The sequence below is a fragment of the Fukomys damarensis genome, unplaced genomic scaffold (genome assembly GCF_012274545.1).
Source record: "Fukomys damarensis isolate Sample0158 unplaced genomic scaffold, DMR_v1.0_HiC HiC_scaffold_20, whole genome shotgun sequence".
Lineage (NCBI taxonomy): Eukaryota > Metazoa > Chordata > Mammalia > Rodentia > Bathyergidae > Fukomys > Fukomys damarensis.
The window spans coordinates 7,757,545-7,768,118 of record NW_022900932.1 but is presented as its reverse complement, the minus strand read 5'-3'; the positions used below and the strand labels follow the sequence as shown (position 1 = coordinate 7,768,118).

Sequence of the window (10,574 nt, the reverse complement as noted above, 5' to 3'; positions counted from 1 at the left end):
TTTTTTTTGAAAACCTGGGACAAAATATCATCACGTGGCCTGGCGTGGTGGCACACACCTGTAATCCCAGCACTCGGGAGGCTGAGGCAGGAGGATCACTGTGAGTTCGAGACCAGCCTGGGCTACATAGGGAGTTCCAGGTCAGACTCAACTACCTCGTGAGACCCTGTCTCAAAACAAACAAACAAACAAACAAACAAACAAACAAAAATCGTCACCGTGACAAAAATACCTGAGATAATCAACTTAAAAAGATGAAGCGTTTATTTTGGCTGTGGTTCCAGAGCTGCCAGACCCTGGTTGTGTGGCTCTGTGGCTTTGGGTGTGGGTCACACAGTACATGGCGTCAGGACCACGTGGAGAGGAGGCCTGTAGAGCCACAGGTGGGGGCCAAGCCTTCCACAGACCCTGGCACCACCCTTCCCTAGGTGTGACCCCTGGTGACTTCTTACAGTGAGTCTTTTTTGGTTATGTGTTTGTCTTTATTCTACTGGGAAGTTGAACCCAGGGCCTTCACCCTGAGCTCTACCCCCAGGCCTTTTCAAATTGTTTATTTTGAGACAGGGTCTCACTGAATCCCTAACTCTTCCAGGCTGGTCTTGAACTTGTGATCCTCCTGCCTCAGCCTCCTGAGTGCTGGGATTGCAGGCGAGCACCACCACACCCAGCCCAAATAAAGTTTTATAGACACTTCTGTTTAAAACACCAGCTGTGTGCTCACATGGACACTAGAGACAGAACCTGCCTGTAGGTTCTGTAGCCTGTAGTGGCTGACATCTACCATTCTGATACACCTGGACTGACCTCCTATGGGTGCCCAATGTCTCCGCCAGCAACGTTAGAGACCACACTTTTCTCACAACCTGGTCGCTCCTGGGAATAACCAATCTTTATTTATTTATTTATTTTGGTTCTTTTGAGACAGGGTCTCACTATGTAGTTGAGACTGACCTGGAACTCACTATGTAGCCCAGGCTGGTTTTGAACTCACAGCGATCCTCCTGCCTCAGCCTCCCGAGTGCTGGGATTACAGGCGTGTGCCATCAGGCCCGGCCAATCTTTAAATCTTCATTAATTTGCTGGGTACAAAATGATCTTCCCATTGTTGCTTTTAATTTGCTTTCTCCCATTTGCTGGACGAGGTCGACTTTTGTCTCCCATATATTACTTTTCCCTGGGTTTTTCTTCAAATGGCAGCTTCTGGTCTTTCTGTTTCTTCCTCTGAGCCCCCGACTTTACTATTGCGTCCTTTGTGTGACACAGGTACTGTTTTCTTTATCTCCTCGAGTTTCCCGGGTGTGCTCTGTCATGCACAGGACTGCTGTCTCAGCCGAGCCCTCTGGCAGTCCCTCCCTGTGACGGGCAGGTGCGGGGACACAGTCGCACTCTGCATAGGTCACAGAGATTTGCCGAGACCCACCCTGGCTTGTCTTCCTGGGATGGGCACCGACTCTGGCCGCAGCCCCTTCCTGTCCCCCACTCCTCAGGCCCCCGCATTTCTGCCCAGGAGTCTGGCACTCAGGACCTCAGTGTCCCCAGTGGCACACCCGGGTGAGCCCGATGCACCTGCCTGCTGCCTCTGTCTGCCTGCTCCCTGCCTCTCATCTGAAGTCAGGCGCACGCAGGCCAGATGGGGTCACAGGCGAGGAAAGGGGTCCTCGGCCAGGCTTCTGAGGTAAGGGGTGGGGGCGAGGGCCTTCCATGGCTCCTGGGAGGCGGGACTCACTTCTGGGCCTCCGCTGCACCTCTGAGGAAGCATGGAGAAGAAGCCAGGCATTGAGGGAACGGGGAGCCTAGCAGGATGGTCTCCCAGGAGTCCCCAATGTCCCTGGAGCCCCGTCCGCCAGGTGCACAGGGCATCTCTGGATCCTGAAGAGCTTCAGCTCTGCCCCTCCTTGGCCGCCACGGGGTGCTTTGGGGGTCTGTGCCCAGCCGGTCTTCCCTCCCACCCTACGTGAGCCTCAGTGGCGAGGAGGAAACTGTAGTCACTGGAATTCGGTCCCACCTCCTCCTGCCACCCACTGCACTTCCCGGGCCCTGCTTTATTGGTTCCCCCGGAAGGGTGGTTGAAGGCAGTTGACAGGGTCACAGGGCCATGACCCTATCACGGCTGGGCTCCTAGGCCTCATGCGGCACCTACTTGGTGGGTCGTTGTGTCCCCATGGGGGAGTTAATGGGGAGTCAGCAGGGGAGGTGGGGAGCAGGAAGGTACCAGACAGAGGAGGCAGAGCTGGGGGGGCAGACAGGAAGGGACAGGGATGGGGGGACTGGTTCAGAAGAGGAGGAGGGAGGAGAGAGAAATCCGCGGCCCAGGAAGCCAGGCTGCATCCCAATGTCCCACAGCCTCCCTGGGCCATGCCTGAGAAATGTTGGCTAGAAAAGACAGCAGAGGAGAGGACGGAACAGCTTTGTTCATATTTATACATAATTTACCCCCCAGAAGAGAAGGGACAAAAACCCAACCGGAGATGCTTTGTGAGGTGTGCAGTTCCAGACTCTGTTGCATGGGTCTACTGTCCAGTGCCAAGTCTGGGGCCACCCTGCTGGGACCATGGAGTGGGTTTTGGAGGTGGCTGTTGTGGAAGTCTGGGTGTGTTGGTCACAGATGGGATCCTTTTGGGTGCTGGGAGGAGGGGTGCATTTTCTAGCGGTTCTCAGTCTTTCCAAGGTCAGGCCTCCTGTCTCCTTTCTTTGGAGGAGCAGGAGGTCCCTGGTACAGACGTTGCCTAGCTCTGAGTCCACACGCTCTATTCCACATCTGTATTTTTAACTCACTGTATTTTTTATGCAGAAGTATTTTTAAAATAAATTGCAGATATCCTGCCATTTCACTCTTAAATAATTCATCATTCATCTCTCTAAAAAAAGAGCTTCTTGCTACATAGCAAATTAATATCACCGCAGCCAATGCAATTAAGAAGCATTTCTGGAAGCCTTCTTGACCCTGTCCATGCTCACAGTTTCTAAAGGAAGTCCTGCTTTTTGGCAGTGAGCAGAAATCTGGGCCTGCCGGAGACCCGAGCTGTGCCCAGACTTCCCTGCCCTGTGCCTGGTGTGTAGCCTGGGCCCTTGGGAGACCAGGAAAGTTGAGAACTGGGAAGGGAGGCAGGAGACAGGGCTTTCAGGAGAAGACTCCAGGCTCTGGAAGACCAAACTGTACCAGGACACCAGGACGCCATCATGGCCTCTGGCCTGAGAGGAAACAGGAATCCTCAGCTGACTACCGTCTCTGTCGGCTGCGGTCACCCTGACTAATGTGGTTCACCCTTTCCTGTGCTGTCTATGGCCTGCCTGTGTCCCACGTCTTTAGCTCCTGCTTTTTCAACCTAGCTTCGTGCAATTGTCCCTTTCCTCTGTGTGTTCCAGAATCTTCCACGGCCTTCCACATGCCGGCTTGCCGCTGCGTCCCTGGGCTGGCTCCTTTTGTTCCTTTGGGGTTTTCCATTCACTGTGGATGTGCCGGTATCTGGACGTGGCCTGTCCCACAGAGATTCATGTGCCGAACCTTAGTCCTCAGTGGTGACCTTTGGGAAGGAGGTTAGGCGTCCACGCTGGTCTTGTGGAGCAAGTTCTGTGAGGATGAATTGTGTTCAAATGAGCAATGTTGCCCCCCTCCCCCGCTCTCTCCGGCTTCCTCTGTCACCAGTCAATTCTGTCACACATGTTCCCACCTAACGACACCCACCAAGTTGTGACACGACCAGGGCCTGAAGGGATGAGGCTGGCTCACCGACTCCAAACCTCTTCAAATGGACTCCTACACCTGCACACCTCACCTCGTGCGGCAGGGCCTCCAGAACCTTCTCCACCTTCATTTTCGAGAGAAATAACGTTCAGTGAGGGGCATGGCCTGCGGAAGTCCACCAGGGGCGAGCCTAGAAAACCAGCCCAGGCCTTGGACGAGTCTCACCACTTCTGTCACCAGGAAACTGGGAAGGGATATGGAGGTCAGAGTTGGAGTCGAGGACTGAGGTCAAAGCCTTATCATTTCAGTGCCTCAGAAAGGCCTCCAAGGGGGTCAAGGGGGTGGGCACCACAGATTTTTTGTTTTAATTCTGAAATTAGAGTGTCTAAGAAGCCTCAAGGAATCACGTTCAACTTCTTAGCGGAAGTCCCAGGCACAGAAGGAGCTCAGGTTTTGTGGATGTGGATTTTGTTTAGTGATGGGAATCATGAGAGGAGTTGAAAGAGACTAATTTTTTTTTTTTTTTTGTGGTACTGGGGATTGAACCATTGTCTTCACGTTGAGCCACATCCCCAGCCTTTTTTATTTTTTATTTTGAGACAAGGTCTCCATGAATCACTAAATTGCCCAATCTGGAGCTGGAACTTTTGATCCTCCTGCCTCAGCCTCCCAGAATGCAGGGATGACAGGTGTGTGCACCTCACCTGGCTGAGACCCACTCATTTTAAAAGAGAATGACATTCACAAAACACTGCCATTTCAGACTAAAAGGAACAGAGATGATTCCAAGCACAGCCAAAGGACTGAGGATTTAGCTCAGTGGTTCCACCGCCTGCCTCTCCAGCGCAAGGTCCCTAGTTTGATGCCCCCTCCCAAAAAACCAAAAACCAACAGCAAAGCACAACCAAAAACAAAGACAAAGAAAATCCCCAAATCTTTGCATCCCTCAAATCTCAAATCCTACTGAGAAAGAGGCCCGAGGAAACTAGGTTGCCTGCCCCATGGCTGTCAAGGGGGTTGTCTGTGGGCAGACAACTGTCCTCGGGCTCCAGGGTCTTCATGCTGGCTACCGTGCCCTGAGACCCATCCCAGGGGAAAGACACATGCCCAGGCCGGGCCACATGCTGATGCCCCCTCTGAAGAGACTTTTGGGGCTCTGGAGGAGGTGAGCGTATTTACACACTGGAGGGATATAGATTATTTCTGGCCAGAGTGTGTCCTGTGGGGAGTGAAACGTAGGAGAGGTGGATAAAAAATACAGTGAATGTTTAAATTAAAAAGAAAATAAATTATAGTAAAAGATACATTGCTAGCTGGGTGTGGCAGCACATGCCTGTAATCCCAGTGCTCAGGGAGGCTGAGGCAGGAGGATCAACTGTGAGTTTGGGGACAGTTGGGGCTATGTAGTAAGACCTGTCTCAACTAAAAAAATTTTTTCAAAAAGGACTGGGGATGTAGCTCAGTGTGGAAGCCTGGGTTCTGCCCTGAATACCACACGCACTCACACATACACACACACACACAGGAAAAGAGAGACCTTACCGTTTGAAGTTGGCCAACAGCTGAGGACTTCACAGACCAGAAAAGCTGTAGGCCTGGGAGGAAGCTGAAGGGAGGAGGGGTAGAAGTGGGTCACTTTGACCCAAGAGGCTGAGCGGGTGGGGCTGCCTCCTCCCCTTGCTGCCCTCTGGGGAGCCAGAGATGCTGAGGGGTGGGTCGCAGAGGAGCTGGGCACCACCAAGATGGCGCCCTGTAGGCAGAGGGAGGGAAGACCCTGGTGAGAGCCCCGGGAAGAGGGAGCCGAGATGCATCAGGGGCTGGCACACAAGACAGCATCTGGAAGACAGGAAGCCCCGTGGAGTGACAGGGGCTGGCAGGGTCAGCCTGGCCCCTGGCCTGGCCTCGAAAGCTGAGCGGTTAGGGCTCACATCCCCGCAGAATTGCAGCTGCCAGGGCAGTGTGGGGGGCACCACGATGGGGCAGAGGAGGGGCCCGGGTGGTGACGCTGGGCTCATGCCTAAGCAGCCAGTGGTTTGGACTGGGCTCCTGTTCTCAGCCTGACAACCAACCAACATGGAGTCCTCACACTAATGTGCTGCACCACCATGCCCAAGCTAAATTGTTTTGTTTGTTTATTGATTTATGGATTGAGCCCAGGGCCTTTGCATGGAGCTACATTCTCAGCCCTTAGAGAAAACAAAAAACAAGTCATTTTTAAAAATGTGAGCAAGGTCTGGCTAAATTACTAAGTTGTACCTAGGACGGACTTGAACTTGCCACCCTCCTGCCTCAGCCTCCCAGTGCTGGAAGTATAGATGTGCCCAACTTCAAACTGAATTCTTTATCTGACCTTCTGAGAAATCAGGAGAGAGATAAAAGCCAAATCCTTTAACAGGCTGGGTTCAACCAGCACGATAAAGTAGTCCCCTCTTCTGTCATGTTTACAGAAGAAATCACTTTGGATGAAGGAAATGGCCTTCTGGTTCTGCTCTCCCCAGTCTGTTTCTGTCTTACATCCAGGGTATAGAGCTGAGCGTCCGGAACCTATGTAAGTTCTAAGGGCCCTGGAATCCTGACTGGATTTTGCTCTTATGAGCTCTGTTACATGTATTTTGCCTGAGGTTTTTCTTTTCCCCAGGGGCTACAGGTGGTGTCACCAGATCAGGGGTCTTGTCCAGGTTCCTGACAATCTGAACAAAGAATTAGCAGCACACTCAAGGGAGTGGCAGAATCAAAGGTTTATTTGAAAGTGAAAGTCTGCTCCACTGGGCAGAAACAGCCAAGGAGAAGAGTTTGGTGCTGAGGGTTTGGGGTGGGATTGAGGCTTTGGTCTGCTGTTTGACTCCTGCCAGTGAGGGGTTTGGCTTGGCCCCTCTGCTGGGAGGTGGAATTTTTGACCTTTTACTGCCCCTGGTGGAACTGTCATGGTGTCCAGAGCCCTCAGGGGTGGGGTCAAATCTGCATAGTCAATGATATGGTAATTAGGAGTCGCCAAGGGTTGCCGAAGGCCACCTGGTTCTTATTGTACATCAGATGAGTTAACTGGTTCCTGTCTCCCATCGTGTTTAGACCCAGGCATCCCAGCCCTGGGCTAGTGTTGAACTCAGAAGGTGTTGATGGCTGAGGCGCCCACTTTTCCTTCAGCTACTTCCGGTCTCAGAGGTGGTGGGGGAGAATGGTCCCCAGGGCCTCGGGGGTGCTGAGATGTCACACTGGGCTTTGCTCCCATCAGAAGACGGTGCTGGCTTGGATGCAGACTGGTACGGGCAGGTGGTTGGTCTTGAGGGGGACCCTCAGGTTTGGCTCGAGAGGTGCAGCCGAGCTCTGGCCTTGTCTTTGCTGGACTGAAGGGTCGAGAGGTCAGGGAGCAGCTCCTGTTGGCCCAGGTCTGGGGGACCCTGGGCTTCTGCTTCAGGTCCTGTGGCTCAGGGGAGCCCTGTGGGCCTGGGGCTGGGGCCGGCTGCTCCCAGGACCCCCATCTATACCGTACACATCTGCCCCTCAAGACCCTGCAATGCCAGGAGGGGAGAAACAGGCAAAGTGACTTTCTGTTTTGAGACAAGTTCTCACTAAATTGCCCTGGCTGGCCTCACATTCCTCAGATGCCCAAGTGATCCTCCTGCTTCAGCCTCCTCAGTGCTGGAACCACAGGCACGTGCCTGCCTAGATGAAGTGACTCGGACCATTCTCGGACCCTGCCCCCTCGTCCCTACAGTCCCTGCCCCCAGCAAGCCTGCTCTGAGCCTGGCCTGACCCTGCTTCCAGACCTCTCCACTCACACTTTTCTGCCAGCTCTGCCTCAACTTCCCCACATGTCCCCTTCTTCCCAGTTTTGTCCTGAGTCTGCCCTCCCTCCCTCGGGACTTGGGATGGGTGGAGGCCTGGAATGGCGGCTCTGGGAGGCTCCCAGACAGGAGCGGTGGCAGTGGGGGGCGGATCCTGGACTGTGCAGGTTGGTGCTCCGGATGAGACAGAGGGGACACAGGAAGCAGAGGGACAGCAGAGACAGGGTGGGAGGAGAAGACAGAGGCGGAGGCCTGGGTTGCCCACGGGAGCTGGGAGGTTGCACCTGGATGTCCCAGGGTCACTTTCCCGCCATTGTTCGCTGGTGGACACCCTGTGAGCCTCTGTCCCAGGGCAGGAGCCGCCCCTGCTCCCTCAGCCTCAAGCGCAGCCCACACCTCTCACCACAGCAGGGCCAACAGTGCCAGGCTCTTGGCGACAAGGAGTCCGCAGAACCCAGGGACCAGGGCACAGGGGACCGCAGGGCCAGGGCAGAGGGTGGCATTCTGAGGCCTGGAGGGTGGAGAAACAAGAAGGGGGTGGTCTGTCAGGTCTGCTGCCCCCATGCTGGGCAGGTGTGGACAGGGCCCCTGTGCCAGGCTCACCACGCTGGCGTGGTGAAGGCAGATGGAGCCCAAGGGGTCTCGGTGCTTCTTCCTGTTGGGGACACAGAGCTCCAGGTCTTCGAGGAGGTGGGCTTGCAGGCAGCTTTGGAGGGCTGTGTGGGGGCTGGGAGAGGAAGGACCCCGGTTAGGAGTGGCTGGGACAGGGACATGAAGTCCCTTGGGTGCGGAGGAGACAAACCTGTGGCCTCAGCCCTGCCAGGCCCCCGCGGAGGCACCTATGAGTCAGAAGGGCCTGGAACAGGGGTCTGGAGGCCGAGTGGGGTGTGGTAGGAAAGCAGAGGGGCAGGGAGGCACCGGAAGGGAGTGGGGGCCCTTGGAGGGCCCCGAGGCTCACCTGGCGACACAGCCAAGTAGAACTTGTCAGAGTTGAAGACAGTGTTGCTGGAGGTGTGGCGCATGGAGCACCAGTAGTGCCCAGAGTCCTTCTCCCGGAGCTCAGCCAGGGAGACGATGAACAGGCCGGCTTGAGGCTCGTCCCAGATGGACAGCCGTGGGGCCCGGCCCTGGGCCATGGGGCTGGGGGCCAACTTAGCGCACACGAATCCTGCCACCTCCCGACATAAGCTCTTCTCCTTGTAGGTCTCGCCGGGAGATGGGTAGTTACACGTCACCGACAGCGTCTCTCCCACCACTCTTTGAAGTATCTGCCTGTCTGAGAGCACCCAGGAGCCTGGGGAGCAAGGCCGAGTGCCACCGCGCCACCCAGCCCGGCTCTCCTGTCACAGTCCCAGCTGCCCCACCCCCCTCACCTGGGAGCAGCAGCAGCAGCAGGAGTGGGAAGTGGATCCTCCAGGCCATGTGGCTCCTGTCCGGGGGTGGTCAGGGGGACCGGATGGCCGCTGATCCTGCCCGCTGTTCCTGCTCTTCAGACATGCACAGGGAGAAAGGCTGAGGCTGGGCTGGGACCGTGGAGGCCAAGTTGGTGGCCCAGGGACGTGGGCATCAATCTGGGCCCGGCCAGCACAGCTCCCAGGACCTTCCTGTCCCCAGAGTCCTCCGAGTCCCTTGTAACCACCCTGGGGGAGGAGCTGAGAAGGAGGGAGGAAGCTGCGGTCGGGCAGGGCCTGGGCCACACTTCTCTCTCTCCCTGCCTCTCCGAGGAAAGCCAGGATGAAGCGGGACATCGCACCAGGGCCCTGTCTGGCCAGGTACTCTGAGCCCCGGCTACCTGGTGGTCAGAGCGATGCTCCCCCTGGGGGGCTCTGTGGGGGCTGCAGGTGGAGAGTAGAGGAAGCGAAGGGAGGGTTCGAAGGACACAGTGCCGAGCGCGGGACGGCAGGGAGGGTGTGAATGTCGTGTTAGGCCAAGGGAGGCCGTGTGCAGCTCTGGTGCCACCGTGGGGAGCCTGGTTGAGGGGTGACGGTCACAGGGGTCCATGCTGGGACCTGCGTTCTGGGTACGGTGCCCTGGTCTTTGCAGCAGGAGTGGCTGGCAACACATGAACCCAGCTGGGGTCCCTGCCCAAGGGACCCGTAGTAAGGAAGCTAGAAGGGCACAGCCAACAGCCACCTCCCAGTGCAGTCGAAAAAGCGTGTTCACATCACTCTCTTAGAAGGGCCACTTCTTAGACAAGTGCCATATGGTGTGAGGTGAGGATTACTTAGCTTTCAAAATTAAAAAAAAATTTTTTTTGTGTTACTGGGAATTGAACCCAGGGCCTTTGCAATAAGTTACATTTCCAATCCCTCTTTTTTTGTTTTTAACTTTTAAGTTTGAGCCAGGGTCTCATTCAGTTGCTAAAGTACTCAGGTTAGGCTCAAACTCCAGGCGTGCTGGGACTACAAGCATGCACCACCGTGCCCCGCTTGCTTAGAGTTTTAGTGGACAGGATGCTGAGACCCACACTGGGGCGGTGACCTGCTGTCCGTGGCTTGGTGAGTGGGCGGTGTCGTGAGAACGGGTCTGCTGACTTCTACCCAGAGCTGCCCGCCAAGTCCAGCTGAGCGGGAACCACACAGAAGATGGGGCAGGAAACCGGGACCTGAGCGTGTTGAGTCCACACGCAGAGGCGAGTTCCGGGGCTTCCTCGCCTGCAGCCGAGCTTGGCTCCCCGCCCTTGACTTTGTGCTTCACCATTGGGGGTGGACGTCTTCCTAAGGGCCGGTGGGCAGAGGCTGGCAACCCCTGGGAGGTGTTGGCATCCCACGCCGGCAGCTCCGCTGGCCACGGCTGACCCAGGAGGGGATGAAGCTCCTTGTGTCCCCAAAGCACCCTTGCCGCACTGTGGACTCTGGGTCTCCCTGCCTGTGGCCGGCTCTGTAGCTCCTGTTGAGTCAGAATGGTCCCCGATCCCCTAGGGATGGGGGCTCTTAAAGGGCTCCCCAACGGGGCAAGCACCCCAATGGGCTCCAGGCCCTAGCGAACGCTGGTGAGGACTTGGCTGCCACCCTTGGGCTCCTCCACACGGGGGCCTGGAGCTGGGGAAGGGGAGCTGGGACCCATCCAGGTCGGGCTGGCCCTGCTTCGGGCTCACAAGACAT

The 10,574-nt window shown here is 56.0% G+C and overlaps 1 protein-coding gene across 3 annotated transcripts; it reads right to left on the bottom strand.

The window, feature by feature from the left end:
- Positions 1–6,450: 6,450 nt before the first annotated feature.
- On the bottom strand, positions 6,451–9,069 carry Ncr2 (natural cytotoxicity triggering receptor 2). 3 transcript variants are annotated; one of them, XM_010631034.2, is made up of 5 exons: positions 8,844–9,069; positions 8,429–8,764; positions 8,074–8,197; positions 7,874–7,981; positions 6,451–7,194 (listed from the first exon to the last, which is right to left on the bottom strand). In XM_010631034.2, the coding sequence occupies exons 1-5, from the start codon at positions 8,890–8,892 to the stop codon at positions 6,789–6,791; spliced, it is 1,023 nt and encodes a 340-aa protein (XP_010629336.1). In that variant the 5' UTR covers positions 8,893–9,069; the 3' UTR covers positions 6,451–6,788. The 3 variants fall into 3 exon arrangements, with proteins under 3 accessions (XP_010629336.1, XP_033622312.1, XP_033622311.1); XM_033766421.1 differs by lacking the exon at positions 8,074–8,197 and having other exon boundaries at positions 7,133–7,194; XM_033766420.1 differs by lacking the exon at positions 6,451–7,194 and having other exon boundaries at positions 7,805–7,981.
- Between the last annotated feature and the right edge of the window lie 1,505 nt (positions 9,070–10,574).

What these genes read in the sequence shown, in the direction of transcription:
- Ncr2 (XM_010631034.2), bottom strand. Translation starts at nt 8,892, where the DNA reads ATGGCCTGGAGGATCCACTTCCCACTCCTGCTGCTGCTGCTGCTCCCA. An exon ending in GCTGCTGCTGCTGCTCCCAG is followed by an intron (nt 8,765 to 8,843) that starts GTGAGGGGGGTG and finishes CTTGCTCCCCAG; the next exon opens with GCTCCTGGGTGCTCTCAGAC. An exon ending in GCACTGTTGGCCCTGCTGTG is followed by an intron (nt 7,195 to 7,873) that starts GTGAGAGGTGTG and finishes CTGGCATTGCAG; the next exon opens with GGTCTTGAGGGGCAGATGTG.